The 12824-nt window shown below is 41.3% G+C and overlaps 2 protein-coding genes across 4 annotated transcripts in view; one reads left to right on the top strand and one right to left on the bottom strand.

The window, feature by feature from the left end:
- Positions 1-5080, top strand: part of LOC120554534 (rho GTPase-activating protein 20-like) — a 26315-nt gene extending 21235 nt beyond the window's left edge. For both annotated transcript variants that reach the window (XM_039793477.1, XM_039793476.1), the window contains one exon: positions 2701-5080. In XM_039793477.1, coding sequence (XP_039649411.1) covers positions 2701-3519 — 819 coding nt within the window. In that variant the 3' untranslated portion in view covers positions 3520-5080. The remainder of the gene's footprint in view (positions 1-2700) is intronic.
- Positions 4665-12824, bottom strand: fdx1 (ferredoxin 1). 2 transcript variants are annotated; one of them, XR_005638507.1, is made up of 5 exons: positions 12337-12824; positions 7518-7642; positions 7265-7394; positions 5999-6178; positions 4665-5498 (listed from the first exon to the last, which is right to left on the bottom strand). XR_005638507.1 is itself a non-coding variant. In XM_039793520.1 (4 exons), the coding sequence occupies exons 1-4, from the start codon at positions 12474-12476 to the stop codon at positions 6070-6072; spliced, it is 504 nt and encodes a 167-aa protein (XP_039649454.1). In that variant the 5' UTR covers positions 12477-12824; the 3' UTR covers positions 4665-6069. The 2 variants fall into 2 exon arrangements, 1 of the variants encoding a protein (XP_039649454.1); XM_039793520.1 differs by having other exon boundaries at positions 4665-6178.

Genomic DNA, 12824 nt, shown 5'->3' with positions numbered 1-12824 from the left:
CTTTTCACTAAAATGTTTTGACTTTTAAAAACAAACAGCACGTCAGAAGGATTGAACCCTCAACCTCCAATCTTCATGAGACTTTAACCTTCACCTTACCTTGCTGAACTATATGCAAAGCTTGTAAAGGTTCTGGTTGGATGATGTATTTATTGTTCAAACTACAGGGGAGAGCACTTAAAAACTGTAAAGACAAAAGTGGGATTCATTCCTTCAATCTCAGATTGTTGAGTCAGTTATATCTGTGAGCTATTCCTAATTAATCAATTAAGTAATCAAGCAATTAACCTATCAATTAATACATTAATCAAGCAATTAACAGATCAACCAACTAATTAATCAATCAAGTTTATTTGTCACATGAAATAAATTAGTCTACAAGGACAAAGTGTGAACAACAAATAATAGAACGGAAACGTGAACTATCAGCTGCAGGAGTAGCTCACTGAGATAAGCTACTGACTCAACAATCTGAGGTTGAAGGATCAAATCCCACATTTGTCTTGACAGTTTTTCAACTTCTCTCCTCTGAAATGTGACCGATAAATACAACTTCCAACCAAAGCCTTCACAAGCTTTGCATATAGCTCAGCAAGATAAGGTGACGGTTGAAGTCTCAAGGAGATTGGAGGTTGAAAGTTCGATCCCTTCGGGGTGCTGTCCATTTTCAAAGTCTAAAACTGGAAGGGAAAAGTCAAATACTCAAAACAGTAGCAAAGTGTATCATATCAGATAGCTCAGCATGATGCAGCGCTGGTTGGAAGAGCACAATGGTTGGGAGTTCAATACCCATGAGGTCCACTTCATTAAGTGGTTTTAACACCCTGAAACACAAAGTGTTTCACAGAAAATTTCTTTCTTTCCTAAACCCAAGAGTTCGTCTTAACTGTGCACTGTAACCACTGGAGGTGGCGGCAGAGGTGGTGGCAGAGTCGAATGTGCATCAGCCTATCACCCAGGAGAGCCGGGTTCACATCTGGCAGGATGCGTGTAAGGTAGGCACCACCCCGAAGGGGTGGTGCCTACCAAAGGGGGCAGTGCCCACCAGCAACCCCAATGCCTCCCCAAAGGGGGAAACCCCAATGCCGCCCGAAGGCGCGGCATTGGGGTTTCCCAAGTGTCATAAATGGTGCGTTGCAACCCCTATGGGGTTGCAACGCACCTTACCTTTTGCCGACTTCAACCATGAATTTTTTTCTCTAAGTGTCATAAGGACAACTTGGGCCTTTGACCCAGCAGACCAGGGTTCATGTCCCAAATGTCATGGTTAAGTACTTTCCTAATCCCAACTGACTCAGACAGTTGAGTTTTGGAAAGTACTTTTCCATGACACACATGACATGAACTCCAGTCTCCTGGGTGAAAGACCTCATGTTTCTGGGTGTTGAACCTCATCATAAGGTGTGCTTCTCGTGAGTATTGAGCTCACAGCCATTGTGTTCTTCCAACCAGCGTTCCATCACACTGAGCTATTTGATCTGATACCACATGCTGGTTGGAAGTTGTATTTATCGGTCACATTTCAGAGGAGAGAAGTTGAAAAACGGTCAACACAAATGTGGGATTTGATCCTTGAACCTCAGACTGTTGCGTCAGCAACTTATCTCACTGAGCTACTCCTGAAGCTGATATTCCAACTTTCCATTCTATTATTTGTTGTTCACACTTAAAAAAAACAACATACAGTATAGTATGCTGAAAAACAATAAAAGTCATAGTATATAGAATGACGAAAAAAGTCATAGTATAGTATGCAGAAAAAGTAATAGAAATGTCATATTATAGTATCCCTAAAAAGTAATAGTATAGTATGTTGAAAAGTGATAAAAATGTTAGTGTAGTATGTTGAAAAAAGTAATAGTGTAGTGTGACGAAAAGTCATAGTATAGCATGTCGAAAAATAGTTACCAAAAATTTACTTTTCCGTGACACTACACTGTTATTGAAACATTAATGCCAATAAAGTCCCTGTACAATAAAAAATTGTTGAATGCACACCCTGTCTTAAGACCATGGCACTAGAAACACAACAGGGACCACTAGAAGCAACCCAGTGGGACGCCTTTATGGAGCCAGGACAGAGACTGAATATTTTGCCATAGAAAACATCAGTTGTCATTGGGTAAAAAAAAACTACCCACACCAGAATGCAAAAAAAAACTATCACAACAGAATAAAACGTTATACCCGTTTTATTTTCAGTGGAGTTTTAAATTTTATTTTCAATGCCAAAATCTTAAGTCATTCACTGTCCCGGCTCCATACTTCCTTACATGGCTGGACTGTCAGAACACATAGTGAGTCATTTAAAGTCAGAGGGAGCTGATGCTCAATAAAACCACCATAAGATCTAAGCTGGTACACCATAAATCAAGATCCCCAGGTAAAGAAGAATGATGTGGTTGGTATATGGCATTACGTACAGCAGCTGTGGGGAACATGGTCAAACTCCAGATACAGACAATATGACTTCATCAACCAAGAGCCAGAGAAAGATCAGGGAGACCATCCCAGAACCAATGCGGGGGTATGCTTTCCCCCACAATATGACAACTTGTTCTAACCTGACCGAAAGTTACCCGACCAGCTCCACCCACTGAATAAAGGCCTTGAGCTGCAGATCATCAATAAGTGGACCTTTGAGAAAAATATATGGTGAAGAGAATCTAAACTCAATGCACTCTGTGTTTCTACAAACAGGGAGATCCTACTGATAAGTCGCTCCAACTTGGGAAACCTGTCCCAGTGAAAGGAAAAGCATGCGAACGGGGGGGGGCAAAACTGATCTGCAGCCAACAGAAGCCCAAAACCATCAGCAGAGCCTCGAAAGATGCAGCAGGAGGAGGAGGAGGAGGAGGGGGGAGCCATGTAAAGGGGAGGCCTGGCCCGGACTCCCACAAGCCCCGTCATCCTAACCAGGACTCATCCAGCCCCCCTTCCCACCACCGCTCTACAGGGAGTCTCCAATTTCCCAAGCCCCCCTGGCTCCATTCCTCAGACTCCCCGCTCAACAGCACCCATGGCCATACAGGAGGTGACAGCACCCACCACAGCGGCGCAGCTGAAAGGGAAGCCAACGAGCTGAAGCAGCCTTCGCCATCTTGTTTCTACAGGCAGAGTGGTCCGTCTCTGTCCCTGTTCAAGCAACACAAGTCCCACTCCGTGGACGAGGGATGCGACGCCCGGCTCTACAAGCGCCGGGGATCAGAGCCCGGACACCAGGTCGTGGACCGGGCCTCCACCCTGACACGGGCCAGGCTGCCCAGCGACCCGGGACTGAAGGTCTCGGAGGTGGATTCACAGGGAGGGACACCAGAGGCCCGGTTCTGTCTCTCCCCCTTTGCCACCAAAGCAGTGAGGGATTACTTCTCCTCTCACCCGCGCAGTAACCCCCAGAGCAGCCAGCAGGTGACGCTCGCTCTGCTGGAGAGTCGCAAGGAATGGCTGAAGAGGTGCAGCGATCCCGCAGCAGAACCAGACTTTGACCAGCTTCTGTTTGCTGAAGAATCTTATGTCTGATTAGGACTGGAGCAGAACTGGGTTAGATGAATACAACAAGACAAATCACTTAACTTAAACACACACTAGAAAAGACAAACTAAATGGTTATTATACTCAGCACCTTAAATGCATGACTGCTTTTTAGTGTTTCGTTAGACTCTTAACGCATTGACCTCTACCGTCCGATACATTTTGCCTGAGTCTGTGACAGGACTTAAAATTGTATTAATCTGCTTTGGTAGAAAAACTAGCTTTCAAGCAAAACCAGCTACATTTTAAACTAAGCTTATTGCCATTAAGGGAATGTATACATTTTTGCTTGAATGTCCTCAATGCTGGAGTTACACTTGCAGATGCACAAATACTATTGAAAAATGTTTAGAACAGTCTAAACTGATGGATTGTTTTTGTATCAAATGCATAATGAAACTAAGTTGTGTCCAGTCCATGGGCTTTTTTTTTTTTAGAAGAATGTAACTTTGTAACTTGTTTTTATTTTGAACTAAATCAGGCCAAAGTTAAAACCTGCCAATTTAAACTACCTGGTGTTGCCTTCTTTTACCACGAACAAGTAAAATCTCTCACTAATGATTCATCATTGGATTTTCTGCTGCATTATGTTTGGACATTTAAATCTATTAGGTACCATTAATGAATGGTTAATGACTATACTGAGTTTATTATAAAGTAAACCCTTTAAAGAGCCGGCCTACACAACTTTTAACATTATGTGAGCATCACTGATTTCCTGCATCAGCACTTATTTAAAATGATTTGATTTCAAATTAAAAGTTTAACCACAATAGTTGCATTTAAACATAATTAGTAGGAGACATTATGGGATTTAATAAGTTTTTTTTTTTTTTTACACCAAATCAGTGTACCGCTATAGCTTATATAACGGCTAATACAATCATGGTTATAGTTTTGATTCAGAAGCATCACTTCGTGTTACTGTTGGTATCTTAACTTTAACAAATAGGTTCCAAATTTACACAAGACTTGGAGATTAAGGTCATGTGATTTAGTGGGAAATCTGAACTGCCTCTTATTATTGAACAACTCCTTTTTTAGGTGACACCGATTAGGTTTTTCTGTCTGCAGTGAGTCTTTGCTCTTTAAATATTTGGTCATTACATTTGGCATACACTGTTCTAAAAGTCTTTTTTTTTTTTTTTTTTTAACACTATACACATTTCAAACGCTTCTCAGCATTAGCACACGTGACATATGAAAGGTCGTGTTCCAGCACATACAGCAGTACATACACGCAGTAGAACAATTTGTAGGTATGATCCTTGATTTTCTATTTGTTGCCAACAATGTGGTTTTCACACATGCCTGTATTGATTTGAATTAATCAAATGTGTCCTGTCGCAATGTTTCTATTATGTAAATATGACCCCCCAAGGATGTTTTTCAAGCTTTATATTTTATGCAGCTCAAAATGTTGTTTAAATAGGCCATAAGACTGTTGCTTTATTATATTGTCTATGCCTCCTTTCTATATACATGTATTCATACGCTGTGTTAACAAGCCTAAAAGAACCTGCATTTGCAAATAAAATGACCTGATTAACGTTTGATGTAATTATTGGTTTACGGTTGTGGTTATCGGTAGGGGGAAATAAGGACATGCTAGAAACAAGATATTTTCAAACTGAATATATAAAAACATGAAAAAACTGACAGTTCAACACGCCATTAGAAAGGTGATTTTTTTATTACATTATTTTTCATTCTATACATAGATATATATGTGTGTGTTCTAGCTATGTACAATCACATGACTGAATTATACGGTTACATAAAGGATCTGATCAAACCAACAATAGTAGGGGTATACATATGTAGAATAAAATATTGGGGGACATCAGCACAATCTCTGAGGCGTCAAGAACTGTTAGTTGCATTGGTTCACAAACATTTCCTTCACAGGCTGCAGTCAGCTGTGTAGTCTTTTAGCGGTGGACCTTTTCCTTGTTCAGTGATAATGACTGCATTTACACACAAAGAGAGAATCTTGTAAATTCAGTCATAGTAACAAGAAAATCAAAAGATACTTTCTTAGATAATCGAAGGCACAGCCACAAACTAGCACATGTTGCAGTCTGCAAAGTGATGTTCATGTATCAGTCATAGTAACTAATACAAGTTTTTTAAGTGATTAGGATTAACATGAAGAGTTTATAAGGATATGATATCATAGGTTTGTCTTAGCTTAGAGTTTATGTCGTAATATTTTGCCATACTTCCTCACACTAGGATGGCAAGGTTCTCTAATGGTTACAGAGTTTACTCTAAAACTCTTGCCTATGTAGTTTTACTTTCTATAAAATAAAAAATAAAAATGGATTTGCGAGTCCAAATCCTGTATTGTTACATTCTGGTTATTAAAAGCTGGCTCTTGTTGTCGGTGACTTGGAAGTATTTTCATAAAAAAAAAAATAATAATAATGTTGTGGCAGTCCAGCAGTGCTGACAGATTAACACCCACCATCGTCCCTGTGCACATTCCCTCAGTCCTGACCGGGCACAATGTCTACAGCCACGTCGCCCCGCCGCGGGTTAAGAGGATCCGTCTTTGCTCTGTCGGATGTCCGCTACACTCTCCGGAACCCTGGCCACCAAGCCCTCCAGAGACCTCGTCAGACAGATCTGGCAACCCAGGCGAGATCTGTGGGGAGAAAAAATAAGGAGTGTTGAGGCTGTGACACACCAACCTGATGGCAGAAAAGGCAGTCGGACTGATCAGTCGGCTCCCATCGGTCCAAAAAGTGCCTCGGGACACACCGAAGCGACGCAGACGTGAGCGTACGTTCTGTGCGTGCATGAGACTTAATGTCTCCATAACAGCAGGCGGCGCTAATCTGTATCGTCGCCCCAAAAAATGAAAACCGGAAATGACGGAACATCTCTCTAGAAAGAGCACGCTGTCGTCAGTCATTGTTTTCATCACAGAGTTTTGACCGTAGTCAAGAAGGATCGATGGCTAGTAATAAGAAGATACTGGCGTTGTCAGCTCCGGTTTTCTCGTGCACTGAATCGCTAGTCAAGGGCTAGCACTCCACCAATCAGATTGGTCATTGAGTCCGACTGCCCACCGGCCGATTCAACAAGTCAAATCGGCCAAAATGAACTCCAGTCACCGACCTCGCCAGAACGTCCGACGGCCGGTAATCGGGTTGGTGTGTCAGCGCCTTTAAATCTTAAGCTTTCGGGTCGCCATTTTTTCAGCAACAGGCATTTCGTTTATTTACACTCTTTAATCACCTCTATATACAGATGTTTTTATTGGTAGTTATTTGAAATTGAAATGAAGCCAAAATACGAGTGTCTTTTGTAAAGTTGAAGCACAAGTTGTTTTTCCTATATTATTATAATAAGGTGTAACTGACAATATGTCACTGTTGTAGTTACAGCTCGTTGAACAGTACGGCCCCCTGCTATGCTGAGTTAAGTTGATGCTGGTGTAAGATTAACTCTTACTAATCTCATTACCTCAACAGAAACATCTCATCAGCATCATGCAGGGTGCGACACACAAGTCTTAAAAAAGGATAAGACACATTCACATTATCAGCACATTTTTATAGAAAAATTAATTAATTCATCCAATTAACAAGCATTGTCTATGTGGAGATGCGGCCACTGACGAATACAAAAAATCCAATTTAAGTAGCTGTGGTCGATGGAATCTCACTACTGGACAGACCGGTTTGGCCTGCTGTGTGTTCAAGGCAAGTGTTTGTGTCCACCTTACGTGTCAGTCAAGCCGTAGGCTAAATCTAGCATGTCCATCTCCTCGTCTGTGACTGGCCCCAGAGTCTTGTAGACGTCCTCGTCAAAGATCAGATGGCACGTGGAGCACGCCAAGGTTCCCTCACATGCCCCTGAAACCACACCCACAATGGGTGATGAAAGAAGTGAGCAGAGAGACGCTGCTGATTAGATCTATCCAAATCTCTAAATCTCAGTCTATCCTACACCAGAGAGTAGTGAGTGAGTGAGTGTACCAAAGCCATCAAAGTCAAGGTCTTCATTAATGACAATATCCAGCAGGGAGTCTCCCGGCGACCCCTTCGCTGTGACCTTCTCCCCGTCTCGGTTGATGAAGTGGACCGTCACCTTGTTGTCTGACCTGACAAAACACACACACACACACACACACACACACACACACACACACACACACACACACACACACACACACACACACACACACACACACACACACACACACACACACACACACACACACACACACACACACACACACACACACACACACACACACACACACACACACACACACACACACAAAAACACACACACACAGCCCTGAGCCTTCACTGCCCTCTAGTGGTCAGAGCTCATCCCTGCACTCAGACCTAAAGATGCCAAAGTCCTTCAAAACCTCATTGTGGGAAACCCAGAACAGTGTAAACTATATCAAATCCTTTTTACAGCCTGTTTATTTATATAAGTACAATTTACTCCAGCTTAGAATGTTGTATATTTTTTACCACTCCAATAGTTACACACAATTCTCCAGAATATGCCAAGAATTTTCGTCTTCCCTTACAATTGAGTATAAGAGGTAAACAAATCTAGAGCAGAGATGATTAGGTGATAGACAGAAAATTTAATTTACAACTAGTTTGATAATCCATTACAAATTTAAAGTCATTTCTTAAGCCAAATAGCAAATTGCGGCGGACAATTTAAACTTTTTTTTCATGACATTTTATGGACCAAATGATTTACTCATCAATTGAGAAAATAATAAGCCACTTAATAAGGGCATCACTATGGTAACTATTTGTAAAAAGAAAACAAGTAGTTTGGTCTATATAGAGTGAAGAAGCTCTACTAGAAAACCTCTAAGACCAAAATGTGAAGAAGAAGTATGATGCAGGCTATGGTCAAGCTCTTTCTATAGTAGATCATATTTTTATTGGGAATATATGTGTGAATATATAAGGCCAAGGTTATGAGATTACCCCAGTGGGATCACATAACAATAGTCACATTGTCAGACCAATTTCTAAATTAGACAACAATGACCAGTTAAAAATCAGTAAACTACAGATGCATTGAAGGTTATCACTTTATGCATCAAGAAAAGCTATTTTATATCACATAAGCAGGCATAATTTCATAATTTGTCTTTAAGAAAATGAATGATGATGGAATTACTTAAATTAGGGTCTCTTGTTTGACTAAATAGCCGTATTAAAATATAATTTTAAAAACGTTGCAGCTTTATTATACTATGCAATTCCACAATTTGACAGCAGATATAATTACACATGAATGAAAATTAATTCTTCAAACCTTGATGACTCACAGAATGTATGACTTTTTTTAAAGAGTATTTTTTGGGCATTTATTAGATAGGACAGCTGAAGACAGGAGTAGGGGAGAGGGGGGGAATGACATGCAGCAAAGGGCTGCAATTCGGAATCGAACCCACGGCCGCTGCGGCAAGGACTAAGCCTCTGTATATGGGGCGCAGGTGAGCTACCCAGGTGCCCCAAATGTATGATATTTTTAACAGTGTTGGATGAGACATTTGTCCAATAAATGTTTCTATTCAGCGTCACGAAGGTTGAGGATAAACATTCTTCATCTGCTTAGTTTGCACTGGTCTTAGTCACCATTTAGCTGAAGAGAATGTTCTTTCCAACAAGTTGGTTGTATTTTTTTCAATCATTTTCATTTTCAGCCCCAGGTCAGGAGTAACACAGCCACACATTGTGCAAAATAAATAAATACGATCACATCTCAAGGACCGGACATCCTTAAAAAAAGGAGGGAATACAGAAGAACCTACTGCACTACTCCTAAACTACTGTGGAGGGTCGAACAAAAAGGGTTAGATACCATGGTAACATTTTTCTCTGACCCTAGCACTGTCTGCCTAATCTTCTCCAGTTTTAGGCATATGTCCTTAAGCCCCTGGGAATGTGTGGGAGGGTGGGGCAGCATCCTACCACTTACTGTAAGTAAAGTACTGGCGCCCGGATAGCTCAGTTGGTTGAGCGGGCGCCCATATATAGAGGTGTACTCCTTGTTGCAGCGGGCCCAGGTTTGACTCTGACCTGCGGCCCTTTGCTGCATGTCATTCCCCCCTCTCTCTCCCCTTTCATTTCTTCAGCTGTCCTGTCAATAAAGGCCTAAAAATACCCTAAAAAAAAAATCTCAAAAAAAAAAGTAATGTACTGTAAGTACAATTGCAAAAGCAAGGGAGCTAAATCCTTCAGCCGATAGTTGCATTTCCTCCTGGGGAACTCCATAGAGAGTGACAAGGGGATTGGGCTCAATAACAGTTGTTATAACCGTGAAAAGAGTTTCAAACACTTTTCCTAAATTCTTCTGATCTAGGGTATAGCCGATACGTATGGGCTAGTGAGCCGCACTCTTGAAAAAAAAAACTGTAGACTAAAGAAAACTATTATCAAAGACTCAATAATCTCACTACTTTCCATAAATTAATAATTCAGTTATAAAGAGCATTCAAGTAAACCCTATTCCTGTTAAGTGACCCCATTCATGAAATTCCCTGGCACTCTTAGTCAACCTCTGATTTCCTTGGCCATGAATATTAAACTCCGTGACCTCCTGGAAATCTCAGGACCAGCGGGAACCCTGTATAATCCGCTTTTAAAAAAAAAGAAAAAAAAAGAAAAAAGCCAATTATCAAATTCCATACACTTTCCTGCATTACATGATCTTTTAAGACCAAAACATGCATAGACCTGGAAAAGCCTGCATTAAACTTTGATCGCCCAAGTGGATTTTCGAACATGATAGGTACGGGTGGGTGGGGGTGTTAGGGTCAGCCATGCACGTCTGACGTGAGCTCACAGGGACAGTGTCAGGCAGTTTAAGGCCAGCCCGGCATTGTGCAATTCAACAAGTTGTTTGGCCCTGGGCAGCCTGAAGGATGGATCACTTTAGCCTCAGTCTTAGTGAAAGTGAAAGAAAGCATAACCTAACAAATGTTTATTTTGTGATAAAAGCAACACATTTGGCACAGATGTGTATGTTATGAAAAGATATATCGGGGCTGCCAAATATGCCTGAATATTGCAGAAGAATGATTTCATGACTAACGATTGCCAAGGTGTGTTCAAGCTGATTAGATCAGATGTCAGAAGACTACAGTTTTTCCCTCCTTATTTTTTTAAGAGTGCTTTTTAAAAAGAAAAGGAACCTGCTCACTTCAGGGACAAACTTAACCCACTTGCTTTCATGCTGGAATGCATAACATGCATCTACAGAATGTTGATTAGCAGCACAATGGACAGAGATATCGCTGGATAAAGTCCAGTGTCATCAGCAACCCTTTAGTCACAGTTGAAGCTATACTGAACTTTGGTAGACCTCTGGGTTGCCATGGTATGCCCGTCTAAAGGTGAAAATCGTCATCACTTGCTCCAGTGAGCAGATTACGGTTGGTTAGGTTTTCTCTATATTCATTCCAATTGGTCTCTTCATCTCATTTTTGGCACATAACATATCTTAAAAGGAGATTCTGCTTACATGTAAAATACCAAGTTCTGTTGCATACATTTGATTGTTTACACTTGCTACCAAAGGTACTAATTTCTTACCAAGCATGGTAATGTATTTGAAATGTAAGCCACCGCTCCAGGATTTGTCCTCCATGCGATCATGAGGAGGCTGACAGTAGGATGTTACTCCATGTTTCACATGCTGCACTTCTCTGCCTGCACACAATATTGATTTGTACGGTTGATTCAGATGTTGTTGTGCGAGCAGTTTCTGGTGTGCACAGTCTTAAAGAAGGTACACAACTTTGGCTTGGATGTAATCTTCTAATCAGCTTGAACACACATTGACAATCATGAACAGTCATACATTCAGGTTCTCTGCAAAATTGTCATATTTATTTTATTTTGAAAAATGGCCAAATTTGCAGCGCCCCACCCACCGATTTATCTATATTATTTCATAAAATATAAACCTTCATCTGTGCTAAATGTGTTGCTTTATCGAAAAAGAAATTGTCATGAATATTTTTAACCTAGCTGCCCCACTACCTGCACCACATGACTTTTAACATGCATGGACTTGGAAATACCTGCATGAAACTTTAACTTTTAACATGTTAATCTTGGGAGGGTCAGGGTCAGCCGTGCACCCCTTATGTGAGCTCACAGGGACAGTGTACCAGTTTAAGGCCTGCCCGGCATTACGCAATTCAACAAGTTGTTTGGCCCTGGGAAGCCTAGCCTTGGTCAGCCTAGCCTTGGTCAAAGCCTTGTACCTGAACAGAAGGATGGATCACTTCAGCCTCATCCAAGGTTCAATCAGCCTTAAGATGATAACACTACCGCCACTCTTGTTATTGTTATTATGTGACAAACACACCAGTTTTCACACATTGAAATCACACAATTTCAGATTTTAATAACAAACTCAACCTACCGTTATACATGCAAGTGTTTTTTTTTTACTCTAAATAAAACCCCACTGACTAATGTGACAGCTGTGGGAACAAACAACGGACATTTAAAAGATTAAATGTAAAGAAAGTGCGCTATGCATAGTGTTTCCTACACACGTGTCTGAGCCTAGCAAAGCCAAGAATAATTGACGTTAAAGAAACGTCTTCATTTAATGTTCTACTTGATATCCTGCCAGGCGTGTGCTGATGAGCAAGGTCACATGTCACTACCCGTTTTCTGCATGGAGTTTGGCGTGCACCTCTGTACATGCAACACAGAGATGAACAGTATGCACGGTTGCGTTCAAACGTTGCCTTGTATTTGAGCACTAAGTTACTCTCGCAGTAAATGTACCTACCTCAGAGACTGTGTGCCGGTGGTAAAACTCCTCTGACCAGTCAGCCAGGCACCAGCACTCGAAGTTACTGCCGCCGTCCTCCAGGAATATTCTCGTAACCTGACGTGAGACAGTCTTCTTAACGCGGTTACTAAAGCCATTTTAAGTAGCTACACGAAGTTGATAAGGAGCTGGTGAAATATCTGACCTGCTGGACACGCAGACACAGTCCACTTCGGTCAAGCTCTTTGCTTCTCAACGGAGAGAAACCCAGAGAAGTTTGACTTAGCCCACTGAGCTAGCTAGCTAAGCTAGCTTGTTTTAGCTGCGAGAAGGAAGTCACTCTGTCACTGTAACGTTCATTGCGTAACGTCACGTGCAAGTTAACCTATGGCAGGTGCTCGTTGTCTTATATATATGTCAATGGTTGTCTCAGATCCCAAAATAAATGAAGTGAGTGTGATGATCAGCTACAAAACACGGAGTAGGCTCAGATACTATTGCTGCAT

Source organism: Perca fluviatilis, chromosome 24, assembly GCF_010015445.1.
Source record: "Perca fluviatilis chromosome 24, GENO_Pfluv_1.0, whole genome shotgun sequence".
Classification (NCBI taxonomy): domain Eukaryota; kingdom Metazoa; phylum Chordata; class Actinopteri; order Perciformes; family Percidae; genus Perca; species Perca fluviatilis.
This window is presented reverse-complemented; position numbering and strand designations above follow the sequence as displayed.

Coding starts and splice junctions, on each gene's coding strand:
- fdx1 (XM_039793520.1), bottom strand. CDS start 12,476: ATGGCTTTAGTAACCGCGTTAAGAAGACTGTCTCACGTCAGGTTACGA. Junction 7,395..7,517: donor CCTTGACTTTGATGGCTTTG/GTACACTCACTC, acceptor GTGTGGTTTCAG/GGGCATGTGAGGGAACCTTG. Junction 6,179..7,264: donor GCCTACGGCTTGACTGACAC/GTAAGGTGGACA, acceptor TTCTCCCCACAG/ATCTCGCCTGGGTTGCCAGA.